The sequence below is a fragment of the Passer montanus genome, unplaced genomic scaffold (genome assembly GCF_014805655.1).
Source record: "Passer montanus isolate IOZ18808 unplaced genomic scaffold, ASM1480565v1 scaffold154, whole genome shotgun sequence".
NCBI lineage: Eukaryota > Metazoa > Chordata > Aves > Passeriformes > Passeridae > Passer > Passer montanus.
The window spans coordinates 294,381-309,740 of NW_024362494.1; the positions used below are offsets into that span (position 1 = coordinate 294,381).

Genomic DNA, 15,360 nt, shown 5'->3' on the forward strand with positions numbered 1-15,360 from the left:
CGCTGCGGAGCGCGGCCCCTGCGCTCGCTCCGCGGAGCCCGGCCTTGGCGTGCCGCCAGCGCCGCCTTCGCGCTGCCTCCGGTCCGCGGGCTCGGGGGCAGCCCCGGGCAGAGCCGCCGTACCGGGCCCGCGGCCCGGCTCACCCCGCAGCCGGGCCGGTTCGGCCTGTCCGAGCCCTGGCGGTGATGTCAGCGCTGGGCGGGGACGGGGACGCAGCCGGGGGCATTTTGGATGGGGGAGATTGCCGCGGGGACAGCGGAGCTCCGGCTTCTCGCGGCCCTGGCACAGACCGCCCCGAGGAGCCGCGGCTGCCCCGGGCCGAGGTGCTTAAAGCCGGGCTGGACGGGTCCGGGAGCAGCCTGGGCCAGGGGAAGGTGGCCCTGCACATGGCAGGGGGTGGGGCTGAGTCAGCTGGAAGGTCCCTCCCAGTTAACATTCCATGGTTCCATGGTTCGTGCGTGGAACCACAACCCGCCTGGGGAGCGTTTGAGAGCTGTGGAGCACGGCCCGGCAGGGTCGGAGGGGCTGCACCCCCTGAGCCGCCTCACCTGGGATCCCCTTGGCTCCAGCCCCTCCAGAGGGGCAGGGCTGGGGGTCTGTTCGTGTCCTTGGGATCCCCTTGGCTCTAGCCCCTCGTGTTCCCCCAGAGGGGCTCTGTTGAGAAGGTCTGCAGGACTCTCTTGAGCTCTGCAGGGTTCTCTTGGTGCTCTTTGGGAGGGCAGGGTTTGCTCCTGGGTGCTCCTCCATGGACAGAGGGATGTGTGTCACCAATCTCCTGAGTTGGGAGGGGTCCACAGGCTGTCCTGATGTCCTTCCCCAGGACACCCCAAAATCCCCAGCCTGGGCACTCCTGGGAGCATTGTCCAACCCCTCCTGGAGCCCTGGCACCCTTGGGGCTGTGCCCATGCCCTCTGGGGAAGAACCTTTCCCTGACAGCCACCCTAACCCTTGCTGACACAGCTCCAGCCGTTCCCTGGGTGCTGTCACTGTCACACAGAGCACAGACCAGAGCTGTCCCTCCTGGGGAAGCTGCAGCCCCCCGAGATCTCCCCTCAGTCCCAGCTGAACAGCCCAAACGCCCCCAGACCCTTCCCCACCCTTGTGCCCCAGTGCAGATGTCCCTTGGCAGTGACCCTGAGGCATCTCTTGAGGAGCTGCTCTTGATCATCCATTGCTGGATTATGCCTTTTTCTGACCCAGGGATGGGGCAGCTGAGAGGTGTTTTAAAAACTTTTATTCTATTCTCAGCTTCCTGTGAAGGGTGAGACAATACAGATGTTATAATTCATGCATCACAATCAAGAATTAATTATTTCTTAATTACAATACATTATAATAATTTTTAGCTTTAGCCACACCATGCTGTAAATACTTTAGAGCAGATAGTTTTAAATTACCTCTCGTGGGTGCCACTACAATGCATCTTTCATAGTTCTGTTTCTCCAAAGTGTCTACTCCTATTTGCAAAGCCACCTTCTGTAACTTGTCAGGCTTTGAGGCTTTTCTATAAATCCATTTCTGACATTGCCCAGGGATTCTGCTGATCTCCAGGGCTTCATTTCACCTTCCTTGGTGCTGCTTCCCTCCTTCCTGGGCAGCTTAAAGAGAGGAGGTGCAAAAGCTGTTCTGGAGCTGTGGACAGTGGAGATGGGTGTGAGGAAGGGATGTCAGCCTGGCAAGGAGATCCAGGGGTCTCTTTCTGGGAAAGAGCACGGGGCAGGATGGCCATGGGGGTGTCACCCTGTCCTGTGGGGCTCTCCGAGGTTGCTGTCCCCTCTCTCAGATCCCCTGGCACGCTCACACATGCTGGGTTCCTGTCCCTTGCAGCTGGGAGTGCTGCCCTGCCATCCCCATGGGTGCCACAGAGTCCCTGCTGTCCCCACAGCTGCCTCATAGGGTCCCCGCTGTCCCTGTGGGGACTTCACAGGGTGCCTCACTGTCCCTGCTGTCCCCACGGGGTCCCTGCTGTCCCCACGGGTGCCTGACAGTCCCCACTGTCTCCATGGGGTCCCTGCTGTCCCCACGGGTGCTTCTCTGTCCCAATGGGTGTCTCACAGGGTCCCTGCTGACCCCATGGGAGTTTCACAGGGTCACCACTGTCCCTATAGGGTGCCTGACAGTCTCTGCTGTCCCCACGGGGTCCCTGACAGTCCCCACAGGTCCCTGACGGTGCCCACAGTCCCCATGGGGTCCCTGCTGTCCCCAGGTGATCCCCACTGTCCCTGATGATCCCTGCTGTCCCATGGGTGTCTCACAGGGTCCCTGCTGACCCCATGGGAGTTTCACAGGGTCCCTGCTGTCCCCGCAGGGTCCCTGCTGTCCCCACAGGTGCCTGACAGTCCTGCTGTCCTCACAGGGTCTCCGCTGTTCTCATGGGTCCCTGACAGTCCCCGCTGTCCCCACGGGGTCCCCGCTGTCCCCACGGCTCCCCGCTGTCCCCAGGGCTCCCCGCTGTCCCCAGGGGTCCCCGCTGTCCCTGACGCTCCCCGCTGTCCCCACGGGCTCCCCGCTGTCCCCACGGCTCCCTGCTGTCCCCTGGGGTCCCCGCTGTCCCTGACGCTCCCCGCTGTCCCCGCAGATGCCGCACTCCCGAAGGTACCGCTCGTCGGAGCGCAGCAGCCGCGGCAGTTACCACGAGCGCTACCGGAGCCGCAAGCACAAGCGGCGGCGGACGCGGTCCCGCTCCAGCAGCAGCGAGCGGGACCGGCGGCACCGGCGGGAGGACAGCTACCACGTCCGATCCCGGAGGTGAGCGGGGCTGGCACTGCCCTCCTGCCCGGAGTCACGGGGGTGGGCCTGGCAGGGGCACGTCCGGGTGGCTTTGGGGTGTGTCACGCAGGGAGGGGCCGTGCCCGCCCCCTGCCCTGGGAAGAACTTCTCCCTTGTGCTGGGGTAGAATGTGGTGTGTTTGTGGTTTTGCTTCTCATCCTGTCACTGGGCACCACTGAAAAGAGTCTGGCACTATCCTGGCACCTGCATTGGATATACTGATGTGGGATTCTTCAGACAGGGAGGTGCCATGCTCGCCCTGGGTGCTCTGCCACCCTCCCTGGGAAGAACTTCTTCCTTGTGCTGGGGTAGAATGTGGTGTGTTTGTGGTTTTGCTTGCCATCCTGTCACTGGGCACCACTGAAAGGTGTCTGGCACCTTTCTTGGAAATACTGATGTGGGATTCCTCAGACAGGGAGGTGCCATGCTCGCCCTGGGCAGCTGTGCCAGTGCTCTGCCACTCTCCCTGGGAAGAACTTTTTTTGTTGAGGTAGAACATGGTGTGTTTTAGTTTATGGCCATTGCTCCCCATCCTCTCACTGGGCACTGCTGAAAAGTGTCTGGCACCTTTCTTGGACATACAGATGTGGGATTCTTCAGAGAGGGAGGTGCCATGCTCGCCCTGGGTGCTCTGCCACCGTCCCTGGGAAGAACTTCTCCCTTGTGCTGAGATACAATGTGGTGTGTTTTAGTTTGTGGTTTTGCTTCCCATCCTCTCACTGGGCACCACTGAAAAGAGTCTGGCACCATCCTGGCACCTGCCTTGGATATACTGGTGTGGGATTCTTCAGAGAGGGAGGTGCCGTGCCCGTCACCCTCCCTGGGAAGAACTTCTTTGTGTTGAGATAGAGCATGATGTGTTTTAGTTTATGGCCATTGCTCCCCATTCTCTCACTGGGCACCACTCAAAAGAGTGGCACCTGCCTTGGAGATACTGATGTGGGATTCTTCAGAGAGGGAGGTGCCATGCTTGCCCTGGGCAGCTGTGCCAGTGCTCTGCCACCCTCCCTGGGAAGAACTTCTTCTTTGTATTGAGGTAGAGCATGGTGTGTTTTAGTTTATGGTTTTGCTCCCCATCCTCTCCCTGGGCACCACTGAAAAGAGTCTGGCACCATCCTGGCACCTGCCTTGGACATACAGATGTGGGATTCTTCAGAGAGGGAGGTGCCATGCTCACCCTGGGTGCTCTGCCACCCTCCCTAGGAAGAACTTCTTTGTGTTGAGATAGAATGTGGTGTGTTCTAGTTTATGGTTTTGCTCCCCATCCTCTCCCTGGGCACCACTGAAAAGAGTCTGGCACCATCCTGGCTCCTGCCTTGCAGATACTGATGTGCAATAACAAGATTTCCTCTCAGTCTTCTCCAGACTAACGAGGCCCATCTCCCAGTCTGCTCATTAAGAGAGATGCTCCAGTCCCTTAATCATGGCCTAGTCATCCATCCTCACCCAGGTTCCACGTGACCCAGGCCTGCTCTGAGCTGTCACAGCCTGGGCAGTGCTTGTCACCAAAGCCCCTCACTCCCCTCTTGGGGAAACTTCTGTGTGACACCCAGGAGCCCCTCTGGCAGTGCCACCCACCATCAGAGCTGGGACTGAGGCCCCTTCACAGCAGTAGCTTCAGTGACCCACTGCTTGCTCTGTTTGACTCCCTACACACCCCACGCTCCCAGTCAGACCAGTTTCCTTACGGGCTCAGCCCTGGTTTCTCACAGCAGTCTCAAACATCTCAGTCCTTAAAAATGGTTCAGTCTTGGTGCAATTACAAAGTAACAGCTCCAGCTGGTGCCTGCAAGGAGGGGTCCTGACAAAGGACCCACTGAGCCTTTATCCCTTCACACTTTCAGTACAGGAAGATCTGGGGTCCTCAGCTCAGAGTGTCCCTCAGTGTCCCTCACCTGGCTGGGACACAGGTCATTGTCCCCCTTGTTATGCCAAGGGTTGGCAGTTCATGGCTTCTTGCCTTGGCTCCCACCCCTCAAAGCACTGCAAAAGTTTTGGTGTTCCCAACATAACAAGGACATGGAACTGTTCAAACAGGTCCAGAGGAGGCTGGGAAGTTGTTAAGAGGACTAGAACACCTTCCTCATGGAGAAAGGCTGAGAGAATTGGGGCTGGGAGAGTTTCCAGCCTGGAGAAGAGAAGGGTGTGGGAGAATTTGGGTTGAGAGGGTTTTCCAGCCTGGAGAAGAGAAGGTTGTGGGAGAATTTGGGCTGAGAGGGTTTTCCAGCCTGGAAAAGAGAAGGCTGTTGGAGAATTGGGACTGGGAGCATTTTTCAGCCTGGAGAAGAGAAGGTTGTGGAAGAATTTGGGCTGGGAGAGGTTTCCAGCCTGGAGAAGAGAAGGCTGTTGGAGAATGGGGACTGGGAGCATTTTTCACCCTGGAAAAGAGAAGGTTGTGGGAGAATTGGGTCTGGGAGATTTTTCAGCCTGGAGAAGAGAAGGTTGTGAGAGAATTGGGGCTGGGAGATTTTTCAGCCTGGAAAAGAGAAGATTGTGAGAGAATTGGGTCTGGGAGAGTTTTCCAGCCTGGAAAAGAGAAGGTTGTGGGAGAATTGGGTCTGGGAGATTTTTCAGCCTGGAGAAGAGAAGGTTGTGAGAGAATTGGGGCTGGGAGAGTTTTCCAGCCTGGAGAAGAGAAGGTTGTGTGAAGACCTCCCAGCACCCTGCAGTATTAAAAGGGGCCTGCAAGGAAGCTGGAGAGGGACCCTCCATGAGGAACTGTAGTGATAGGACAAGGAGGAATGGGTACAAATTGAAAGAGAGAGAGTTTAGGCTAGATGTGAGGAAGAAGAGCTTCCCTGTGAGGGTGGTGAGGACAATGACACACAGGTTGGATGGGGCTGCCCCAACCCTGTCAATGGTCAAGGCCAGATTGGACAGGGCACTCTGGTCTAGTGAGAGGTGATGATGATCTTCAAGTCCATTCCAACCCCTCAACATTCCCTGATGCAGGGGTGTGCTCCCTGTTGATGGAGTGACCACATTACTCTGTGTCTGCTTAAAAAGGCAAAAAGCCCAGAAGTTTCTCTCCCACATTGGTACAGAGGCACTTCACAGGACCTTTGGGACTTCCCCTCAGACCTGGGGCTGCCTGATTAGACAGAGGCCAAGAGGTCCAGCCTAGGTAATTTGTCAGACAGTAATTCACTAGAAAAAGAAGAGAACAAATGAAATAATCCTTTTTGTGGGGTGTTTTAGCAGGAGCAAGGACCTCTTTCCCCAGCTCGTTTTTTCTCTGTAAGAACTCTGTTATTTTGCCTTTTATTATTAAACCTTTTAACATTTCCAACACTACCTCAGAAGCCATCCTGTTCATTTTACACCATTCAGAGTAGCTGGGCTATTTTAGATGTGCTGGGTCCCTCTGAGAGCAAGGACCTCTTGCTCCTGGCTTGGTTTTTCTCCAAGAGTTTTTTTTCTCTGCCTTTTAGTAAACCTTTTTCTGTTTCCAATACTACCTCAGAAGCCATCTTGCTAATTTTATTTGGGGTAGCTGAACTATCTTGGGTGTCCTGTGCTCCTCTGAGAGCAAGGACCTCTTTCCCCCAGCTCGGATTTTCTCTGTAGGAGCTTTATTTTGCCTTTTATTATTAAACCTTTTTCCATTTCCAGCACTACCTCAGAAGCCATCCTGCTCATTTTACACCATTCGGGGTAGCAGAGCTATCTCAGGTGTGGTGGGTCCCTCTGAGAGCAAGGAACTCTTGCTCCTGGCTTGGTTTTTCTCTGCCTTTTATTAAACCTTTTTCTGTTTCCAGCACTACCTCAGAAGCCATCCTGCTCATTTTACACCATTCGGGGTAGCAGAGCTATCTCAGGTGTGCTGGGTCCCTCTGAGAGCAAGGACCTCTTGCTCCTGGCTCGGTTTTTCTTAAACCTTTTTCCGTTTCCAGCACTACCTCAGAATCCATCCTGCTCATTTAATTCAGGGTAACAGAGCTATTTTAGGTGTTCTGTGTCCCTCCGAGAGCTCCCAGACTAACACCTCCCCCTCCACATCCCCAGCTACGACGACCACTCAGCAGACCGCAGGGCCTACGACCGCCGTTACTGTGACAGCTACCGGCGCAACGACTACAGCCGCGAGCGGGGCGACGCCTACTACGAGCCTGAGTACCGACATTCCTACGAGTACCGGCGCTCCCGGGACCGCGAGGGCAGCTACCGCAGCTGCAAAAGCAGCCGGCGTAAGCACAGGCGGAGGCGGCGCCGCAGCCGGTCCTTTAGCCGCTCCTCATCGGTGAGTATCCTGCCGTGCCGCGCCTGCCCTGTAACCTTTCTCTCTCCCAGGTGCTGAGCTGGGTAAGTAGAAAACTCACTTTCTAAAAGCTCTCTCCGACTCGGCTTGAGATGTGTGCGTGCGTGTGTTTTAAGAGGAGTTTCGGTGCAGAGCGGTGCTGCCCTCATCCCTGGCGCTGCCCTGTGCCGGCTGGGCACGGGTGGCTCAGGCTGGCTCTCAGGTGGGGGGACAGGAGTGCCCCGCGAGGCTGGCAGGTCCCCAGGGTGGTGCTGCATCTCCTCCTGTTCAGTGATGCTCACGGAGCCCCAGCCAGGCAGGATTTGTGCAAGGCTTGAACAGCCAGCGCTCAGCTGGTCCCAGTCCCAGAGAGCCTGTGACAGGTGACTGCCCCTGTGGTCCCTGTTTCGGGCCCTGGCTCTGAGGGTTAGACCCTGCTCCAGAGCAGGATCCTCCTGGGTGGGCCCAGCTGATGTGGGCTTTGTGGAGGAGCAGAGCTTTTGGAGCACTCAGCTCAGATGGAGGCAGAACCATCCCAGGCTCTTCCCGGAAGCATCCCTGGCTTTCTCTTCTTGTCTGTTCTGCTGTTCGCCTTCCACTTCTGTTAGACTCCAGACACATTCTCTGCTCTGTGTGTGGAGCTCTCAGTGTTGTCTGGTCTGTTCTGGCTCTGTGTCCAGGGAGGGGATTGGGGAATGGATTTGGGTCCCAAGTCTGCTGGCTGGTTGCTCCCAGATACTGGGGATACTTAGCTGAGGAACCGAAGGCAGGAATTTTCTCTTCTCCGGCATAAAGCTCTTATCTGCCTCATCCCAGGGCTGTCCCTGTTCCCTGTTGGGTTCTGCTTCTCTTCTGGAAGTTAGCCCTTCCAGGATCAGCTTCTTTGGGGGAGGGTCTAGGAAGAAGTCCATCTTTCCCCAGGCAGGCACTGCGAACTTTCCATTTTGGATGGATCATTGTATCTAAAGCTGCTTTTCTGAAATCTCGGAGTTCATCTTTCCCTGAGTGTCGGGGCTGGGGGAAGCTGTGTGGGAGGTTATTGGAGTGGGATAGGGGTGCCTGTGGGGGCTGCCTGGGCTTGTGCAGGACCTCCCAGGCAGCACCTGCCTCCTGCTGCCCTTGCTCTGCTGGGGCTGGGGAGCCCCTCCCCGTGGCCTCTGGCCCTCGGCGTGCTCAGGCAGTCCCCAGGACCCGAAGGCCAGTGCTGTTCCTCTCTGAGCCCCCGTGGGAGCAAGAGCAGCCAGCCCTTTCCATGCCCCTCAGCTCCCTCACTCTGACAGCTCTGCTGTCACACTGGTTCGGGTTGGGGCTGTTTGTAGGTTCTTTTTTTTCTTATTTTTTTCTTATTTTTTTCTTTTTCTTTTTTTTTCTTTTTTTTTTTTTTGCTACAACGAAAAGCAAACTGTTTTTTTCTTTTCTGAGCTAGTGTGTTGTATCTTGACATGTTCCCTTGCAATATCCCTATCGTTATATATTCCTCTGTGCCGTATGAATTGGCTGGGAATCTCCTCCTGCAACCCCTCCTCAAACAACCATGTGAATTTCCAAACCAACCAATGCGTGACGCTGGCTGCTGCGCTGGTTTGAAAATCTGATTGGTGAATGATGAATTCCCTGTCTGCCTGGGCCAGCAGCGGAGTCGACAGAGCAGCAGAAGGGCCAAGAGTGTGGAGGACGACGACGAGGGGCATCTGATCTATCGCGTCGGCGACTGGCTACAAGAAAGATGTACAGCCAAATCGTAACATAATTTAGCTCTCTAGTTAAGCTCCCATCGCAGTCGCAGATCTGTCTTATCTTTCTGTTTCATTTTATTTTCATTGTTTATTAAAGAGAAACCCTCTCCTTTTCCTTCCCCTTTTGTTAAAGCTACGTTTATATTGTGTATTGTTACTTGAAGTGCCAGGGAATTAGGGCAGCTGCCTTGTGCAGCCGGTGTCAGCCTTCCGCTGCTCCGGTCTCTCCAGCTGTGTGCAGGTTAGGTGTTGCAATGCATTCTCCTCTGCCCTGTGTATCGCTGCAGCCAGGTCCTGCTCCCTCTCTCAGCTCCTTCCCTCTCCTTCTCTCCCTCCCAGATGAGATTATCAGCACCCTGGGGGAAGGCACCTTCGGCAGAGTGGTGCAGTGCATGGATCACCGGAGGTATGTGGGGAAAGGGGGGCCCACAGCTGGCAACGGAGCCTTTTGGGCATAATGTGAGAGCCTGGGGGGGGGAAATTCAGTCTCTTGGTTTTCAATATCCTCTGCTGCTCCAGGCTCTCACCCTCTTTGTGTTGCCCATGTGTTGGGGGAAGCAGCAGGGCTGTTTTGTAGGGAGGGAAAGGGACACCTTTGGTGGGCACCCCTTAATAATAACCTGCTTGGGCAAGGGAGGCTGGTCAGAAGGTCCCTTTCACAGGGCACAGCACCTTTTACCTGCTCAGGACTCACCTTGTCCTTTCTTCCTGTTCCTCTCACAGGGGTGGTGCGCGTGTTGCTCTGAAAATCATTAAAAACGTAGAGAAGTACAAAGAGGCTGCTCGACTGGAAATCAACGTGCTGGAGAAAATCAACGAGAAGGATCCTGAGAACACAAAGTGAGTGTGCTCTTGGTGTTCAGCGGGAAGGGCTGGTTTCAGGGATGGGGTGGAAGGGCTGCTTGGTGTTGTGTGGTTGAACGTGATCCTAGATGGCTTTGGAAGCATCTTGGCTTGCTGTGAGATACAGACTGAGCAGGGAAAGGAGGAGCCTGACGCAGGGGTGACACAGCTGAGCTGTGCCTGCAGAGCTGTTCCCAACTGGAATGTTTCTGTCAGTCTCTGTGTCAGGATGTTTGACTGGTTTGACTACCACGGCCACATGTGCATCTCCTTCGAGCTGCTGGGGCTCAGCACCTTTGATTTCCTGAAGGATAACAACTACCTGCCTTACCCCATCCACCAAGTACGGCACATGGCCTTCCAGGTGTGCCAGGCTGTGAAGTGTAAGTGTTCCCTGCTGCTCTCCCCCTGCTTTGGGCTGACCTGGGGGGCACTTCTGCAACTGGTGGCCCAGAGCAACAAGTTTTTGCTGTGGCTCTGAGCCCAAGCCTTCCTGCCCCTCTGGGAATGAATCCTCTTCATTTTCTGATGCTTGTGGGCTGGCAGTAGCTCAGAGCACTTCAGCATCCACCCCACTGCACCTTCTGGTGATCAATACAATAAATCTTTATGCTTCATCATGGCCTGGGCTTTGCCTGGCTGCTCACACCCAGGCTGAAATGTGGGTTCAACTGGTGCCAGTATGAGCAAACTGCACCAGTCATGGCTTTTTTTTTGGGGGGTGCAGCCTTGTTCTGCTTCTCTCCCCTCACCCAGACTCTCTTTGCTCCCTCAGTTCTGCACGACAATAAACTCACCCACACTGACCTCAAGCCAGAGAACATCCTCTTTGTGAACTCTGACTACGAGCTCTCCTACAACCTTGAAAAGGTAACACACTGCCTCACTTGCCTCTCCTCTTGGTGTCCCTGTCCTTGCCAGAGGGGTCAGACACAGCCCCAGGGGATGTGGACTCCTTCAGGGAGTGCAGTCCTTCAGGGCTTTGCATGATCTGCCAGGCAGTGCTGAGTGGGAGCAGGGTGGTGGGAGCTTGTTTGGGGCTGAGCTGTGGGGCTGCCAAAGCTTTCCCCTCCCGTGGTGCCCTCAGCTGGGTGAGGCAGGGCTGGAGCTGCCCGGTGATGGATCCCATTGTCCCCCATGCAGAAACGGGATGAGAGGAGCGTGAAGAGCACAGCCATCAGGGTGGTGGACTTTGGCAGTGCCACCTTTGACCACGAGCATCACAGCACCATCGTCTCCACCAGGCACTACCGGGCCCCTGAGGTCATCCTGGGTAAGGTGGCACTGCATCTCTGCCAGGGCAGGTGTGCCCCTTGGACCCTGCTGGGCCGGGGAGTGTTGGGCTTCCACATCATTCAGGAATTTCTGGGTTTGCCCTGAGAGATGGGAAACATTGATTTAACAGCTCTGCAGTGCTGTTTCCTGGGAAGGCCATGGTTACAGCCCTGTCATTATTCTGGGTTGGTTCCACCTGGAGAAAAGGAGGTTCAGGGGGGACCTCACTCTCCACAGCTTCCTCATGGTGGTTTGGGCTCTGCTCCTAGGGAGCAAGGGACAGGACAAGAAGAAATGGCCTCAGGTTGTGCCAGGGTTGGACATCAGGAGGAATTTCTTCCTGGAAAGGGTGGTCAGGCATTGGAAGGGGCTGCCCAGGGAGGTTTGGAGTCCCCATTCCTGGAGGTGTCCAAGGAATGGCTCAGTGTGGCACTCAGTGTCCTGGACTGGGTGACAAGGTGGGGATTGGTCACAGGCTGGAGTTGGTGATCTTGAAGATCATTTCCAACCTTGCTGATTCCTTGATCCACCGTCAGCTGGTGGTTTGGCATTGCTGCCAGCTGGGCAGTGTATTGCCAGCAGTGCACCAGGAGCCTGGCTGGAATAGGTTTTATTAGTTATTTATTTTTAAAAGAAAGAGGTATTTGGACTCTTGGGTTGTAACTGGATGATTTATTTAAACAACATTTTTTTTTCAGAGCTTGGCTGGAGCCAGCCCTGTGATGTGTGGAGTATTGGCTGCATCATCTTTGAGTATTATGTGGGTTTCACCCTTTTCCAGGTGAGAACTGTGTTGTGTGGGTACTTCCCAACTGGTGAGAGGATGGTGGCTGCCTCCCTGACACTGATGGGGGTCCCTCCATCACTGCAGTCCTGGAGAGACACCCAGGGTGTTGGCCAGGAAGGGGTTCTGGGTGGGGGAACACCCAGGGCTGGAGGCACAACCACTGGAATCTCTATTCCATGCCTTCCCTTTACATTTCTCTCTCCCAGACACATGACAACAGGGAGCACCTGGCCATGATGGAGAGGATTTTGGGGCCAATTCCTTCTCGAATGGTCCGGAAGACAAGGTGAGCTGGGCACTGCAGCTGTGCCAGCCCTCCTGCTCCTGGGGGAGATCCCACTTTGGAGCCAACCAGCTGTGTCCCACCAGGGCTGGCACCTTGCTGCTGCAGGGGTGTTGTGCTCAGGTGTAACCTGCTGCCACCTTTTCCTGTGACAGGAAACAGAAATATTTCTACCACGGCCGCCTGGACTGGGACGAGAACACCTCAGCTGGACGCTACGTTCGGGAGAACTGCAAACCCCTGCGGGTAAGGCAGCTTGGCCCCTCCTCAGCTTCTCCCTCTGGGCAAGTTTGGGCCAGCAGAAGGGTGGGTGAAGGGAGCCTGGGCTGGCCCAGCAATAGGAAGCTGCAGCAGCCTGAGTTGAACCTGAAGTGGAGGACAGGGAGAGCATGGAAAGTTCAGGAAGTGCCCGGGGAGGGGAGGGTGTGTGACAATCTGTCAGTTCTGCACAGAGGAGTGCAGAGCTCAGCTCCAGGCTGATGGTGTGAACAAACCAGGGAACATCCCAGGATGGGGTGCACCCTCCTCGATCCTCACTTCCCCCTCCCCTGCAGCGATACCTGACCTCGGAGGCCGAGGACCATCACCGCCTGTTCGACCTCATCGAGAGCATGCTGGAGTACGAGCCCTCCAAGCGGGTCACCCTGGCTGAGGCCCTCAAGCACCCCTTCTTTGACATGCTAGGCATGGAGCCCAGCACAAAAATGTGGGACTCGAGCCGGGACATCAGCCGGTGACGCCACAGGTGCCAGCCAGCCCTCGGATTCTAGCCCCCGTGGAGGCCTGTGTGATTTCTATTCAGACACTTGGTGCTTTTTTTTTTTATATACATGAGATGAACTTCCTGGACACGTTTGTAAAGCTGTTAATATGTGAGATACTGTAAATAGCCCAGATTCTCTGTCGGCCTAGGAGCACCAGGGCCTGACCTGCTGTCGCTGCTGCCGTTCCCGTGAGGTGAGGGGGGCCTGTGTGTCCGTGCTGTAAATACCTCTTGTCCTGTGTTGCTTTGTCTCCTGTTCCTGCCCTCCTCGGTGTAAATACTCCAGGACTAGCAGCTCTCTGTAGCTTATCTGTTTCCTTGTAAGTTATGGAACTGGTGGGACTGCATGGGAATTATTTTTTGGATCAATGTCATAGCCCATCCCCACACCAGAGTTTTATAAGAATTTTGTACAGTCTTTGTGAAAAATAAATATGAAGTGAATAAAGCACCTGGTCGGGGTTTGGCCTGACAGCAGCTGATCCTGGGGTTGTTCTGCTGTGCCCTGTGGGGGGAAGGACAGGGATGAAAGGAACTTTGTGGTCCAGCTGTCTCCACCTGCACCATCCCCCCCAAGCAGAGAGGAGCTGCAGGGCTGCAGCTGGACCCGAGTAGGAGCTGCTGTGTGGGGCAGAAACCAGGGACTGGCCCTTTCTTCATGCCCTGGGTCCAGTGTTGGGGTGGGAGGCAGAGAAGGGACAGCTGTTCTCTTACCTGAAGGAACCTCTCAGCCTTGAGGAGTGCTGGCTGCTGGTGGTGCCTGCTGGAAAAGGGGTTGTGAGGAGCCCACATCCAGCTGTCCTGCACCCACCCCAGGCCTGGCTGGGTCTTTTTGACTCTCTGCAGCTCTGCAGGCAGCCTGGGCCTTGCTTTGGGCTGTTCCCTGGGTGTTTCTTGGGCTGTGTCACAGCTGATGGCAGGGGGACAGTCTTGCTGGGGTGTGGGTGACATGTCTCTGCTGTGGCACCACCAGGCTGTCACCATGCAGAGGGGAAAGGAAAGGTCTGGTTTCACCTGGAGTGAGCGTGGGGAGCCTCAGGAGGGGTGACCCTGAGGGATCTCTGTGGACTTGTGATCCCAGCTCACTGAGCTTGGGCTGGGAGCCTCGCTGCCCCCGTGCCCAGCCCCACGTGGGGCTGGAGGAGAATTAAACTGCTTCATACCTTGGACTTCAACAAAAGAACAAACCCAAACCCACAGCTTCCACCTCTGCCAGGAGCAGCTCCAGGTTTGGGCTGAGGTGGGAGCTCACCCGTGGGCTCCACAGAGGGTCAGAGGATTTCAGTTCAGAGTGTTTTTAGCAGTGTGCTGAGCATGGGGGGGGGCCAGGGCAGGGATGGGGGTCCTGCTCCCCGGGAGGGGCTCTGTGCAGTCCGGGGCAGCTGGAGTGGCAGGATTTGGAGATTCCTATAAATAACTGGTCAGGAGCCACAGAGAAATTCCCTGAGTGCTCGGCGTGCCCGAGTCCTGCCTGGCTGTCGGTCCGAGTCCCGGCTGGCTGTCCGTCCGGCTCGGTGACAGCTGCTGGGGTGACCCCCGGGGTAGCCTGCAGGGACAGGGGAGCTGCGGGGGCAGCAGGAAACGGCGCCGGGGCTGCCCGGTAAGAGCGGGGAGCCGGACCGGGGGCACACGGGGGAGGAGCCGCTGTCCCGGCAGGTCCGGCTGGGCGGGGACCCGGAACCGGGGGGGAACCGGGGGCGATGGGTGGTGGATACCGGGACGCCAGGGGTTGATGGATAATGGCTACCGGGACACCGGGGGGTGATGGATACCGGGATATGGAGGGTGGTGGGCGATGGATACCGGGACACCGGGGGGTGATGGGCGATTCATACCGGGATCCGGGGGGATGATGGGCGATGGATACCGGGACACGGGGGGGTGATGGGCGATTCATACCGGGATCCGGGGAGATGATGGGCGATGGATACCGGGACCCTGAGGGGCGATGGGCGATGGATACCGGGACCCCGGCGGTGATGGGCAGTGGACACCGGGACCCCGTCGGGTGGCGGGTCCCGTCGCGGCCGCCACTGTTGATGGATACCGGGATATGGAGGTGGTGGGCGATGGATACCGGATACTGGGACACCGGAGGTGGTGGGCGATGGATACCGGGACACCGGGGGGTGATGGGCGATTCATACCGGGATCCGGGGGGATGATGGGCGATGGATACCGGGACACGGGGGATGATGAGTGATGGGTACCGGGACACCGGGGGGTGATGGGCGATGGCTACTGGGACACCGGGGGGTGATGGATAATGGATACCGGGACACCGGGGCGGTGATGGGCAATGGACACCGGGACCCCGGGGGGTGATGGGCAATGGATACCGGGACACTGGGGCGGGGATGAGCGATGGATACCGGGACCCTGAGGGGCGATGCGTGATGGATACCGGGACACCGGGGGGCGATGAATGATGGATACCGGGATCCCGGCGGTGATGGGCAATGGACACCGGGACCCCGTCGGGTGGCGGGTCCCGTCGCGGCCGCCACTGTCGGTGACACCCGAAGGAACCGCGGGACGGAACCGAGACGGGCGCGCCGCACGTGACCCCGGGGACACGTGGCCGCGTCACGCGCGCGCCCCGCCCGGCGCGGCTGCGGCGCGTGCGCAGCGGCCCCCTGCGGCGGGCGGGGGGCGGTGTCGGTCTTC

At 57.0% G+C, this 15,360-nt stretch overlaps 1 protein-coding gene across 3 annotated transcripts in view; it reads left to right on the forward strand.

Annotated features, from left to right (window-relative positions):
* The window catches only part of CLK2 (CDC like kinase 2), a 13,426-nt gene extending 289 nt beyond the window's left edge, over nucleotides 1-13,137 (forward strand). Inside the window, exons 2-13 of one of the 3 annotated variants that reach the window (XM_039702247.1) lie at nucleotides 2,579-2,748; nucleotides 6,775-7,009; nucleotides 8,638-8,734; nucleotides 9,082-9,148; nucleotides 9,466-9,582; nucleotides 9,802-9,968; nucleotides 10,361-10,455; nucleotides 10,729-10,858; nucleotides 11,559-11,641; nucleotides 11,854-11,933; nucleotides 12,086-12,176; nucleotides 12,485-13,137. In XM_039702247.1, coding sequence (XP_039558181.1) covers nucleotides 2,579-2,748; nucleotides 6,775-7,009; nucleotides 8,638-8,734; nucleotides 9,082-9,148; nucleotides 9,466-9,582; nucleotides 9,802-9,968; nucleotides 10,361-10,455; nucleotides 10,729-10,858; nucleotides 11,559-11,641; nucleotides 11,854-11,933; nucleotides 12,086-12,176; nucleotides 12,485-12,667 — 1,515 coding nt within the window. In that variant the 3' untranslated portion in view covers nucleotides 12,668-13,137. Of the gene's footprint in view, nucleotides 1-2,578; nucleotides 2,749-6,774; nucleotides 7,010-8,637; nucleotides 8,735-9,081; nucleotides 9,149-9,465; nucleotides 9,583-9,801; nucleotides 9,969-10,360; nucleotides 10,456-10,728; nucleotides 10,859-11,558; nucleotides 11,642-11,853; nucleotides 11,934-12,085; nucleotides 12,177-12,484 lie in introns of those variants that run through there. The other 2 variants (XM_039702248.1, XM_039702249.1) reach the window with 2 other exon arrangements.
* The last annotated feature ends 2,223 nt before the right edge of the window (nucleotides 13,138-15,360 follow it).